Here is a 14,885-nt window from a genome sequence, read left to right on the forward strand (position 1 = left end):
CTTTACAGAAATATAAATAAGATACTGCAGCATGAGACAAAAATAAATGAACATTTAAACTGCACTGTATAGTAGTTATTTTCCCTGATAAATATATTTATCTGGGGAACAAGACATAAAATGAAAAACCATACATTGTTGGAAACCATTTTTAAATCACATATCTCCACAATGTTGTTTTTTTACAAATAAGGGAAAATTATTGTATAACTGAGTTAGGAAAGTGCAATACTTCTTAAAAATAGTCCTCTTCTAAAGATATTAAATACGAATACTCTGAAAATGACAATAGTGTTTACCATGGAAATAATATTTGCACAAAACAGGACACAATAACATCTCCTAAAACAACTGAGCAGCAATAGCAGTGCCACTCTGCGTTTCAAATATTTATATCCAATGTATTTATAATAATCTTCTCAAAGGTTTGTGAGAAATAAATCTAATCTCCCCCTCTTTTTTCAATCTATGCATGGTATATGTGCTAACTTACTGAATTCATCCTTCATGCAATTCCAGTTTATTAAAGAGGTTAAAAATTTATAAAACTCTGATGGGATATGGTTTTAATGCTTCATCACACTACCCATCATTTGCTTTTCAATCTAGATCAGAATGATCTTTCCGACTTCCCTGCAATCACCTACCTGCACAGCTAATATTTTCTGAGCGTTCTCCTGAGAGGCTGCCTGGATCCTCGCCAGCCCAGCCTGGCTGGAGAGGCCTCGCTGGAGAGGCTCCACCACTCGGCCAGCGTGGCCCCGCTCCATCGCCCCGGCAGCTGGGACAGCCACGCCAGCAGCGCCAACGCCGATGGCCACGGACACGGCAGCAATGGGGGGCACGCTGGGGGGGACAGGCCAGAAGGTAGGTGGGGGGAGGAAGGAGAAAAAAAAAACCCAACAGGAAAAAAAAAATTAAATTCCCAAGTCAGAGCAGGAGAGGAAATTAATGGCAGCGTTCAAGAAGAATGATGGAGGGAAATATAGAAAGCAGTCAATAGCCCATTCTGCGCTGTACGGACCTGACAGGAATTTCACAGTCTCTTGGTTTTTCAGCCCACTCATGTGCATTCGTCAGAAACCAGTCACATCTGGCTGCCAGGATGGGGGGTTAATTTTCTCTAAATGCCTCAGCAGTTTTGTTCTAGCTGAGGCAAACTCTGTGACTGCAAAGCTGATGAGTAAAATATTTCTACTTCACCCAGTTTAACTCAAAACCGATAGCCTCGGGACATATTGAACCTTTCTTAAAAAAATAATCTTTTGAAGCTTTTTGCAATGGCACATCAGGTCAGGCCAAAGTTTAAAATACAAGTTTAAGACTTTGATGGACACAAGGGCTTTTTTTTTTCTCTGTGTAAAGCTTATCATAGCTTGGCAATGTGTGCTTTAGTGCATGACAAAACTAAAGAGAATTAACTTAGCCATCAACTGCTCGGGGAGAACAATAACAGGAAAGAAATTTCCATATAGAAGTTCCTATTAATCTACCCAGCTATAACCACATGACATGAAAGCATCTAACAGCATTAAATTGCACCAAATGCAGTGGCTGAGAGTGACACTACTTAAAAAAAGGATTTTGTATTGACATAAAGAAAAGAGAACACTTATCCTAGGAATCGTATTCAGTGCAAAGGATCCTAAGTGATTCCAAGTGGGAGTACTTACCTGAAGGCTTTCACTTTTGGTTAACAGTACTGATTGTTAAATCCACAGTTAAGACTACAATCAGTTTTTCCTTTAACTGCAAGTATTTGGAACACATAAACATTGTGTGCTGGGTCTCAGTCTAGAACAAAAATGTTTTAAAGAGATCTAAAAATCTACCAACAGAGAATGGTTTTGAAAACATCTGAGGGTTTTGGCAAATACTGCAAATGCTGCTGCATACTATAGACTAGCTGTAATTTAGAAAATAGACATTTAAACCATATCATTCATTGCTTAGTGGAAATACACAGGTTTGAGTTTCATCAAGTTAATTATTTCAATAAATTCCATTGCTATTGTTATCATGAAGCCTTCAAGAGTATGCCTGTCAACCAGATTAACACAATGGATTGTACCATTCCTTTGGAAATATTGCATTTCATTAGAGGTCAATGCCACAGGTCAATGATTGGATCAGTTATAAAGAAGCTTTTACATTATAAGATATGACTGCTCTTTAGGAGCAAGCGTGGCATACCAGGTGAAAAATACACTTTTTCGAAAGAATGTAGGCTACAGTAATAGCTAGTGAGCTATTACAGCCTAGAGAGTAATTAATGCACATTTTCGAAATTAATGGCCTGATTTTTGGAGATACCAGGTTTCCATAAGTCCCCTTAGATTCCATGGAAGCTCTGAGTATGCTGCATCTTTCTAAATGAGGCTCTAAAATATTAAAGATCCTTGTACATAACATTTTGTATTCTGCCTGTGTATGTTAAAAATAACATAAGGTAAGGTAAACAAACTCAATTGAAAAATTAAAAAAAAACCCCAAAACAACCTGAATGACAGCCAGAACCTGAACCCAAATAGTACATTTTCCAGTTTGAAGAACCTTTTTTAAGTACTGGAGCTTCTTCCTGTCTATTTTAAAAATGTCTCTTCCTGCCTGTCTGCTGTTACTTTATTTTGAAATCTCACTTTTTCTGTTACCACTCTGAAGTCTGAAAAAGAATGCAGGTGAGAGAGGGGCAAAACATAAGAACTTAGGACATATTAATAAAACAACCTGCTTCAGGCCTGGAAAAACAAATTAAGTAGAAAACTAGTTTTGGATTATCAAAATCCTGATTTTGTAAAAAGTTAAATTAATTGCAAAATATATTGCATTGCTATATGATAAGGAAAATGGTGATTGGGGGAGCATGTGAAAGGATTTGACAGTAAACAGTGAAAGGGATTGGTGGTTATCAAGTTTGGTGGCTATCCGATTTCTTGTCTTGAGAGAATTAAAACACATTCAAAAGTTTTGAGGTTTAACTATATGAAAATTGCTATATTTATTGACAAACTGACAGTTTATAATGGCTGTTGTCCAGTACAACCTTTGCTAGTGTTTCTCATTCCAAAATTACAAGTCCATTACAGATGATGCTATTATGTATCATTTTTTGAAATGCATCTCATATTGCAAAAATATTTTATTGTGCCTAACATAATGGAGCCAAAAACAAATATTTATTATTTTACAATATTAATTGCAACATAAATAACATTTGTGCATGTGGTCAGAAAAACAGGTTTGTGAGAAAGTAGCAACTTGATCACATATTGTTGCCTGCAATCTTAGAGTAAACTGATGAACTCACTATCCTAGGAGGGGCCAAGTGAATTCCTGAGTCAACAGTAGAGCTTTAGCTGAGGGAGTGATTAAAAAAATTAAAATCTCAACTTAGCTAAAGAGCACTTCTAACACACAAAAAAAAGATTTCATAGGCTTTGCCATGATCTCCCTGTCCCTACAGGCACCAATACTGTTCTGGCAGATGCTGTTCTTGCTCATATAACAAACATATAGTTGTTAGCTTTTCCTGATCTTTTTCATTTTTTGTCAGACATAGAGACTTAAAAAGGCATGGCATGCAGGAGTTAAATACATGGCATTGTTGCTTGCTCATTAATTTTTCCATGTTGTGTTTTTTAGTATTCTGAGCTCATTGAGACAAATGCTGGCAGACAAGTTAACAATATCCATCTCCAGTGGCCAAGGTGTAGAAATAGGTACAGTAGCCAAATATTTATGTGAAATTCACTTTGGTTTTGATGTTTGCTTTGCCGTGACAGCAGGACTGAAGGACAAAGGAAATAGAAAGACGAGCAAGCTCCAGATTTTGGGGATTCAAAAGGAAAGGAAACACTGTGATTCCTGTTTCTGTCATTCTTGAATCTGCCATGGCTGCAGCTGATACAGGTGGACAGAAGGACGATTTTTGCAGCAAGCAGTCTTCTCCTAGTCCTCATCCTGAAAACAAGGAAACAGTGAGCCAATGGCTTTGCTGGAGTGACACCTTTGGGAGCTGCTGGGGAAGATAAATAATCTCATGGAGTGGCCCTTGCCATTCTTCTGCTTTGGGGCTTCACTATCATTCCTCTGGCATTGTAGCTCCCCTCCGTGACTCACAGCAGAGGGCACCATATGACTCCATAATTACTTGATTCCTTTTTACACCTGGCGCTAATATCATCCATAATATCAGCATAAATTTGGGAGAAGGATGAGTGAACTACCTGATATTACTGTCCTACTAGAGAGGAAACTTATGATTTGGGGTACCTTAATCTGTTCTCACCTTTACCTTTTTTTGTTATAATAAATCTAGGTACTTCATTTAATCCATACCTGACTTGCAGTAATATGAATGAAATCAAGGTAATATTTTAACCTGTAATTTCTTATTTAAAGGAATCAAAATGGATTAAGAAGTATATTATACTATTTGAAGCTCAGGCCTATTAAAGCCTAATTCATTATTCCAGTGGCATTGTTTCTAGGTCCTTGTTTATTAATGTTACCACTATATTCGGATCCTCTATATTGCAAACCACAATTAAACTGAAAGAAAATCCCGAATAGAAAGAAGTAACTTTATCTTATTTAGACCAGAACATTTTTTTAATTTTGTTGTCTGGAGGTTCACAGGAATCCAAAATTTTCACTTGCTTGTCTTTTATTACAGAGTCTAGCTGCATAGCACTAGAACAACACTGATTGTAGACATATTTGACAATGAACCAAAAGCTAGGGATTTTTACTTGTTTAAACACCAAATGTCACATGGCCCCATTAAGAACACAAAGTGAACAGCACCTGGAACTCAGTCATGATGCTTTTTCTCAGTCAATAATATACTATTTGGACTGCTTCAATTTCCAATTCTGGACAGTGATGGCATGCTAGCATCATATTGGGTTAAGATTACAAACATATTTCTCCTCTTAGCTGTTTTTAAATAATGAGATTCAGTTGATCTGAATATAGATGTTTCACTTTTACCCCGAGAATGAGAAGACTCGCTATGAATAAAATGTTATTTTATTTTACAAAATTATTCCTATTATAAATGTATTCTGCATTTAGAATACATACTTACATATAAGGTGTCTGATCCATTCAAATGGGTGATACAGAAAATAGTAGATACTAATACAGGCAAAACTATTATTCTCAAAAAGAAAAAGCTTATCTCAAAATAAAATTATCCTTAAATTTTGCCAAACTTTATACATTTGATCTAAAAATATGCATGGCAGGTGTTCACCTCAGGCTGAGTTTGTTTGGGTAGGCCAAGCAGCTTGCTATTTTGTTTTCAGGAACTCTAGGCAAAATAAATTATTGTGCTTTTGTTACCAAATTACATGTTTATTTCCTTTATTAGATGCAGTTTGGAAAGAGGACTCACATTTTACAGGAGACAGCGTTTTTCTGTGTGATATGACTTTTTCATAAATATATTCTGCTAAAAACTGTAAGTCTTTGGAAAACTATTGTCTGCAAATAGTCACAAACAGATGTTTTCAATTTTTATAATTTTTTAATAGCATATTGTCCTCTGTGAGCATTCTTGACCTTCTCAGTAGTCCTACAGTTGTTCACATTATGTACCAATATTGCTAAGCAAGTAAGAATGCTTGTTTCTGTGTAACTCTACCCTGTACATAAACCATCTTCACAAAGTGGTTTGTCACACATTAGGTCAGGAATACAGCACTGAAACTTGGTCGTCGTCTTTAATTAGGTCATTATTTTGGTCTTGGATGAATTTAATTAGTGACAGCAATGTGACTATCTGTGTACCAGAACAAATACCCATCTATTGATGCTCAGAAAACCTGGAGAAACAAGGCTTTGCAAAAAATGGATAGCTTCTTCAGATCAAATTGTGAAACCTGTGATAAGGATGCCAATTTGTGATTAAGAAATCCAACTGTTAATCAAAACTGGTGTAATTCTAACCATCATAGTTTAATCTAGGTTTTCCATAGCTATGGTTGAATGCAATATCAAACAAGGAGATACAAACCTAGACAGTAAGATGGAATATTTCCCAGTGCAATAATATTTTACCAGAAGAAAAACTGGTTCTGTGGTTTTTTTTTTATTTCAAGAACTGACTGAAATTTCTTTTTCCTCTTCTAAATTTTCTTTCAGAAATAGCCTGAAAAGTAGGAACCAAACTCAGCTACATGGCTCAAGGAATGGGAATTTCTCTGATTACAGAGACTTTGAGACATAACTGTGATGAAAACAGGATGATTCCAGACTAAAAAACATCCAAGCAAATGCAAATTGAAACAATTAAAGAACAAGTTGCTGAAAATGATGCAGTTACAGTAGGTATATAGAGCTTCTTACCAAGTGATTAAAACCATTCGTGGATATTAAAATGAAGAAATGGACTAAGCATCAGCAAGAATGGAAAAATACACATAGCTGAGGCAGATGAGAGAAACAGATGGGCAGAGCACTTCCAAGAAGTCTCACTAGACTCAGCCTACTACCTATATAATACCATTATATAACCATTTAATATTTAAAATAACCAATTGAGACGTCAGCAATAAACACAGCAATCCAGAAGCTAAAAAATGTCAAAGCAGAGAGCAAAGGTCATAACCATGGAGAATATTATCCAGTAGGATATATCCAGGATACAATATTTAAACTCATAGGATTATTCTGAAAAAAAAAAAAAGGTAAATTTTTCCTGTCTCTCCTGCTAAAGAAATAATTTTCAAAGCAATATTATACAGGATGTGAGGTGACATTGGGCAGAAATCTTAATAAGCAACAGGCTTGATTTATGTGCGGTGAATATGACTGAACTAGAGGTAGTTATGTACCACCATGAAAGTACATCATCAGTTCTCAAAAACAGTTGGAAAGCTCATGTACATGTGCAATCCTATATGGAACATGAAACCAGGTTTACTCTTTGAAGAAGACATAGAATGGAAGACAATATCAAGGCTCTTGGATATAATGCTGCAGAAATGTATTATCATTCTCTGCCACACTGTACCCCTGTCATGTCAACTAAATAATTTAAACTCAGCTTTCCAGAGATAAATGGGAATTTTATCCTGGTTTTTGTTGTTGTTGGTTCTGGGAATCCGATTTAAATCTTTAACTTTTAGATATAATTGGGAATGGCAGGTTCAACAGAAAGTAGCAGGGAGATTTGGAATCATACTGTGCCATGAAAAAGGTGTATTGCTGACACTAATTTTTCCAGAGATAGACTTTTAGGCCACTGATTGCTACCTTAAGCAGCTAAACCCATAGTTATTTTATGATTTTGAAAATACAGAAAACTAGGACTATTTTGCTGAATTGTTTTATTAAAACACAACTCTGTTTGCATGCAGTGACTGTAACCCTTTTAATCCCACTCCTGATTGACACTGACATAACTGACCTTCTGGATTATACAAAACATCATCCTGTAATTCTGCAGTAGCCCCTCTTGAGACATTAGTTTCTTCCAAAATGTAGCAGACCAAAATGCAGCTAACAGAACAAGCACTTACTACTACTCACTGCTATCAGTAGTAGCCTACTGTGGTTTTCAGATCTAAGCAAATTAGCCTTACATGTTGAACAGAGACTAATAAGTCACTTCTAAATCTACACCTTCTCTATTTCCTACGGTGCTAATCTGATATCAGAGGATTCAATGTGTGTGTCATATTAATTCAACAGTGCACTGTGAATGCTAAACTCTATGTAAATGACATAAGCCTTATCAGTTCCATTCATTGTTACAACTCAAACAACGGCAATTACAACAACTCCACAGGTTTGGCACCGTAAGAATGGCAGCTTTATTAGCAAAATCCAGTTAATATTTATCTTTTTATACTATTCCACTACCAAGTTACACCTGTGCAATATACAAAGCTCCTAGGTAATGAGATATTTCTTTATTGTCAAATCTGCTCCACAGACTGCTGGTAAAGATTACATAGTTCATTTAAATAAAGCTCTTTTGTCAACAGGCTGGATATACTTTTAAAATGAGTGAAAACCTCATGAAAAAAACAAATCTCAGCTGATGTGCAAGTATACATGAAAAGATGCACTTGTGTTTTTGACCTTATTCCAGCTGTTAATGCTTTAGTAAGCAGATTAGCAGTATTACATTTTAAAATTGGAAAATTGTATTTCAAGATCCACTGAAAAACAAACTAAGAAATGTCTGAAAAATCAGAGTACAATCTTCTACTAAAAATATTGGTGAATGCAGAAAAAACATTGACTAATGGAGTAAGAAAAAAATGAAAGAGTAGTGGTGTGATCTTTGACTGCTGTTGGGAAAAATGAAGAAACTAGACAACAGAGTAAAATCAGGGTTTCTTTATGTTTATTGTGGCTGCTACTGAAATACCAATATGAAGATTAAAAGTGTGCTTTCTATATAAGATTCCTAAAAATTTAGCCTAGAGTTTGATACTGAGTAGATACAGAATATGTGTGATGTTATTCTTTCCTCAAAGATTTCTTTACTTGCCAGTTTCTACTGCAAGAGAAGGAAAATACAGCTGTACTTATTATCTCTTTATATAACTTAATCACACTTTGAATTAGATACTCTTATTTCATCCCCAGGAGCCTGAAGCAACGAATGGAAACATCTCGAAAAGGTGCCGATAATTGCACTTACTCCAAACCAAAGATTTTTTTATTTAGAATTCCTTAAATTTTTTCTTGCCTCCTAAACTCTGATCTGCAGAAGCCTATAACTTTTTTTCAACTTCTCTTTGGTATTTGCAAAAAGCCATTAGAGGAACATTTCAGAGAGCAGAAGCTGAAGTGTCAAACACTGCAAGTAAAGAAGATTGCTCCAAAGGAATTTCTGACCTCACCATTAATTTCTTCTGTTAAAGCAGCCATAATCCCTAGTCATTCCTTTTCCAGATTCTGCTGCTTACTCTGCAGAAATTGCACAATAAAAAATATCATCTTTCATCCTCTGTCCCCTCCTAAAGGATTTTTGGAGTATAATTGTTAACATATCTTTCAAAAAGTAAACTAGGCCTCTTTTGGCATGTAGTGTTGCTGAAATTTTTTTTTCATGAGCTTATAATTTTAAAACTAAAAATAATAAACAAACTTTAACAGGACTACATTACACTACTTTCCCAAACAATTTAATGGTGAGGTCTAAGACTCGCTCCATGTTTGTGAAGGGTGAATTTTTGGTTTTTTGCTACCTTTTAAAGGCACTAAGATTAATTATCAAAACGTCCTTCATTTGTATATCTAGAAGAATAGAGAGAGAGCACCCTGCCTGTATTGACTAAAGCACATCAAATATTATGATGATGAACATTTATATTCAGCTGTTGCTTCCAATTCATATAAAATTAATTGCATTCCTGATCACTGCAGAAGAGTAAAATGTAATTCAAAGAACACATTTTATCTTTTTTCTGGGTAACACATACATTTATTAGTTATCCCTTATAACTTCATGAAAATTCAAGGATCATAAATTAAGCCCACCTTGCGCCCTGGCCATACGTGAGCTTGTTGTCATCACAGAGTGCTGCCATTCCATTTGTGTTTCGGGGCCCTTGGCACCTGGCAGTGATGTCAGTCACCAACCTATGCCTAGGTTTTGTGCAGCAGGACCATGCATTGCAATAATCTAGATCATACTGTGGGCCACTCTGCAGCTGCACATGTCCCTGGATGCTGGCTGAATCCCCACCAGCATCCCTTTATCCATGATAGAAAATTAACTTCTGGTTAACCAATGCAAGAATGACACAGCCTTCAGTTTGCACAGGGATCTCCCACATGTGTTTGTACAATCCACCACCCAGCCAGCAAAAGCAGCCCAGGAGCAGGGGATTCTGTAGGACCAACTTGGGCACGGAGAGGTAAGTGTGCCTCCTGGAAGGCAATGAATCAACCAGGAGAGCAGCTGGCCAATTAAGATGTGCCTAACTTCTTGCCAGATGTTACCTTTGTGCTGATGGCTGACTGCATCTTAGAGATGCACATTATTTCTCAGCCCCTGGGGCTACTTTGGTACTGTTAAACAAACAGAGCCAGGAGCCTCTCTGTGGCAGTAAGGCTGAGAGGTGCAGGCAGGCTTTGCCCACACTGTGTAGTCCACTGCCACTTCTCAGCCTTGTGTGATGACCTCACTGCCCTGAGACACACACAGTATTTTAGGGGTCAGAGGGGTTAACATCTGAATGACTGAATTAATGTAAACTTTGAACTTCAGCCTATGGAGAACGAAACCTAGACTAAGCACTGCATACCCTGGGACATGGCAAGGTCTCCTGGGATAGTGGTGGAGTCCTGTATGGTGTTCAGGGAACTGAAACTGGTGCTGTCCTGTTAATATTGTCTGCTTGAAGCAGAGCCTGATGCATGTTGTTCCTCATATTGTGTTAGTCTTTCTCTCAGAAAGTGCTGACTACCACAAGTCAAAACAGCACCACGTGTTACCCAAAATATGCAGCTTGGAGTGCTAGGAAGCAGGTCAAGCTGGATCTCTAATCCTCTTTTATTTTGAAGACTAGGTATAGTCTTCACAGCCAAGAGTCTACTGATTCCTTTTCGAATTGTCTTGGAAGAGCCAGATAAACATATGCTCTTCACAAACAATATGCATTGAATTCATAAATAAAAGGAATTAATGGGCAGAAAGGGATTAGGAAGGGATTGTGAAGGCTGAAGGGGGTCCAGCTTCAACAAGAATGGAAAAATGTATGAGGCTACAAGGTCAAAGAGTGGGTCAGGTTAGGACCCATGCTGTGATGGAAAAAGAGATATCTTGAGAGTCATAAACTGAAATCTTTAAGTGATCAACTAACTTGAATTTGACACCCTTTGTCTAATCAAACACTCTTTTTTCCTTATCTAGAATCAGCAATCAGATTTCATAAATCTTGTGAAAATTCATCCTCGTCCCCTCCCATTCCTGACTTTGAGTCTAGCTCTAATTTACATCTTTAGGCTAAACAGTTTTCCCACTTGCTCACCTTAGAGGTATATATAAAGTGACGGAACATCCTTCTTGCTTACTAAACATAAGAATCTTTTGAGGTTTACAAAGATTCAGATTCCAATACCCGCCACATCTACACATCATCTTCATGGTACAGTCATTTATTACATGCGATTCTTGGTTGTATTCTCACAGGGACCTCTAAAGAGTTACTTGATTCCCTGATCTGAGGACAGAGCACTCAGACAGGCAGTCCTGCATTTTCCATACTCCCATTATCTGCTTGTCCTCAGAAAGGATGGGTATTATATTGAAAAAATTAATATTACAGGGAAGGCAAGAATTAAAATGGTGTTCATAGAATATAGTTTACAATTAGTTAGATACTTAGCTTCAGTCTGTCATAATATGTATTTTATTAACTAGCCATTGAGATAATTGGAATAAAATATTTGCCAGAACCCTTTGTCCTCAGAAGGGCTTAAGCATTCAGCCATATTTCTGCAGGAAGCACAATGTGAGCAGAAGGAAAAGGCTAAATGAACTGTCAGTAATTAAATCCCTCACTAGCTACTCTAAGTCATTCATACAAAACAATTACATTATAAGAAATGCCACAGGTATGATGTAAGTTAGGACTTAAGGAGAAGTCTGAATAGTATTCCAAAAACATTGCTTTCTTTTACAAATCCTTCTTAAAGTTCTGAAAAGAAGATGAAGAAAATTAAGAGCAAGAACCAGAAGAACAACAAATAAGAAAGCATGTGTCTGAGAAGGCAGGAATTAGAATTCTGTACCTTGCAGGTCTATTTCAATCTACAATATTCCCACCTTAATATTTCCTAAAAAAACCCTAACTAAATATAAAAAAAAATACTTTAGAATAAATCCCAATTCAATTATTTGTGTTAAGTTTTTGAAGAGTTTGAGCAAACAAACAAACAAAAGGTTTCTACACTAGTGTTCTTCCTGCTCTCCTGTACAGAACCTTTCAGCCTTCAAATTTAGAGAGCTCAGTCAAGTAAGCAATTTGCAGTTCAAATTTCGAAGTATATTCTGTGTCTCTTCTAGTGTCTGCTTGTTGTGTTGGGTTTGCCCAGCCAGGTTTTGGCCACAACTTTTGGTAGGAGTGACTTTTAAGAGGAGCTTTCCCATGTTCAGCAGAACTGCCAGAGAAGAGAGGAGTGGGAGCATGTGAGAGGAACAGCCCTGCATATACCAGGGGCAGGGCAGAAGGAGGGTGAGAAGGTGCTCCAGAAGGTGAAGCTGAGATTCCTTTCGAGCCCATGGCGAGGGAGCTGTGCTCCTGCAGCCCATGGACATCCAGGGGGATGCAGAGATCCAGTAATCCCCCATAGAGCAGGTGGGTGCCTGAGAGGAAGCTGTGAACCTGCAGGAGGCCCATGCTGGAGCAGGCTCCTGGCAGGGATCTGCAGACCCATGGAAAGCGGAGCCCATGCTGGAGCAGGTTTCCTGGTAGGACTTGTGATCCTGTGGGGGACCCATGCTGATGAAGGCTGTGCCTGAATGACTGCACCCCATGGAAAAAGTGACCTGTGTTGGAGCAGTTTGTGGAAAACTCTTGCCCTTGGGATAGACTCATGCTGGAGAAGTTCATGGGGAGCTGTTTCCTTGTGAAGGGCTCTACACTGGAGCAGGGGCAGGATTTATCTCCCTGTGAAAAGTGATAAACTGACCACAACTCCCATTCCCTGTCTGTGCTACTGGTGTGGAGGAGGAGGAGGAAGTGGGAAAGAGGGAGGCATTGGGGGAAGGTAGTTTTTCTTCTCATTATCCTGCTCCATTCAAATGGACATGGATCATACAAGATGGCTAATAATGATATACTGTGCTGGTAACTAGCACTGGGTCAACTGTAACAATGTAGGTTTGAACATTTTTAGCCAACGAGAGATTAATTTGTGCATTTCACTGGTTTTTTTTCTTTATTTCATCTTCTCATTGCTCAAAAAGATCTTTAACATGCTTTCACTTCTTAACTTTTACTCAAGTTGAATTCTGTTTTTTCCATGTGTGCATCATATTTCCCTCACTTTTCCTCCTCAATAACATGCAATTTGGCAGCCATCAATTAGATTGCAGTGCCATTGTACATGATTTATTATATTTCAGAATGATAAAGCAGCACTTGATCTTGTGGTAAGATAAGGTCTCTGGTCCCTGATAACAACTTCAATCACAGGACCATATTTTTTCTGTCACTGAAAAAATTCTATGCAAAAGCTAAATAAGTCTTAATTTCCTGATATGTTAAGAAGTTTCCAGTTACTTCACCCATTTCTGAATATTAAAAAAAAAAGGTACTGGTTGTTGGCATTCCTGTTCCTTGTATGTGCCAATTTTTCAGCTTCAGGCTATCTGTGCTATGGGGCATGCCCTGTTGCCCTCATCTGGAGGGTCCATAGAAACACAACACATTTTTCTTCCCTTCTTCATGCAGCCATTCACAGCGCAGTGGAACTCAGAACCCTCAAACAGGTGAGGTCTTGGCCTGCTGCTGCATGGGGAAGTAGCCAGGACATGCACCCACAAATCTGAGCTGGGTGTGTCCTTCCTCCAGAGGACAGACAAAGCCTGAAACAAGCACAGCCCAATCTTCTATTTTACACCCCGCTTTGAGGAGCAAAGATCCACAGAGTGGCATCAAGGACAACAGCCATATTTCCAATTTATGAGAAAAGAACCCAAAAGCAACAATGTTAGTAGAACTAACAGCAATTTAATTTGCTCAGCATCTGCAATGGCCCCTAGGATTTGTCATTTTTATACTGCAGCAAAGAAACTGCAGCAGGAGTTTCCTACTCCTAGGAGGCCAGGCTGTAGCCCAGATAGATCCATGCCTCATCCCTGAGCACCACAACAGGGAGTCTATTAAGACTGACAAGGCTGACTGCCCTGAAATTGCAGACTTTTAAAACACCGACATTCTTGGCTCCAGTGGCACAAGGGCTCAGGACCTGTGCCCCAGTTCTTGGGCGACACCTCAGGACCTCTGGGTGTCAAGGGTGTGCTGTCAGCCACCAGAGACCCTGCTGCAGAGCTGAGACCACAGCCTCTATTTTGGGGAACCACACAGGCACAGTCATGCTGGCAAGACCGATGGCAGTCTGTCTGGAGGAGCTGCGCTGGGGACACACACCCCAGACTAGCACGACCCCAGGCATCTCTTTGCAACTCTGAGGGTAGCACTGCAAACTCAGTTTCTGTTGTTGAGAAATTAATTGAACACAAGATGTTAAATAGTCACTTTGGTTTTTTGTTTCATTAATGTTGCTGACAGATTTTCACTTATTTTCTGTTATTACTTAGATGTGTTTCTTGAAATCATAATTTTTCTCATAAAAAAGGCTTTATAAGTGCACCAAAATCAGCCATTAATAGAGAGGTATTATATTTACAAAACAAGTATTTCAAATATAAGGCATTAAATCAAATAGATATGAAAAAATTATTGAAAACTACCTCCAAAGATGTAAGTATTTAATGGACTTCATCTTAAAATTGGTGTCTACATTCTTTTTTCTTCTTATCAAGGAGTATGACTGTATAGTGAGCTTTTCCTAACTCATAGAAAATTATACAGAATTTATGCAAATTCAAGTGCATATGAAAGTAAAGAGGTCTTCTCTAAGCATATTAGCTTCAGACTGATTCTCACTACGTTTACAAAGAACTTTGGGTTTTATAATCGTTCTTTGAAATGTGATTTCTATAAATCCTTTCAAAAAATCCAGCTTTTACCTTTGCCTAGGTAAAAGCTGGCAGCAGTAATAAACAAGACAGAAAACACATCTTTGGTTAAACTCTTTTAATGAGTAGACATTTAAACCATTAATGACCTGAGTCAGTGACTTTGGTAAACCATGAGTTAGCTGGCAGGTTCTACCTACCTTGATTTCCA

The 14,885-nt window shown here is 37.9% G+C and overlaps 1 protein-coding gene across 1 annotated transcript in view; it reads left to right on the top strand.

Annotated features, from left to right (window-relative positions):
• Positions 1-813: 813 nt before the first annotated feature.
• ASXL3 (ASXL transcriptional regulator 3) overlaps positions 814-14,885 on the top strand; it is a 281,945-nt gene continuing 267,873 nt past the window's right edge. The window contains exon 1 of the mRNA XM_041399225.1: positions 814-867. Coding sequence (XP_041255159.1) covers positions 814-867 — 54 coding nt within the window. The remainder of the gene's footprint in view (positions 868-14,885) is intronic.

Source organism: Onychostruthus taczanowskii, unplaced genomic scaffold (genome assembly GCF_017590055.1).
Source record: "Onychostruthus taczanowskii isolate IOZ18803 unplaced genomic scaffold, ASM1759005v1 scaffold16, whole genome shotgun sequence".
Classification (NCBI taxonomy): Eukaryota; Metazoa; Chordata; class Aves; order Passeriformes; family Passeridae; genus Onychostruthus; species Onychostruthus taczanowskii.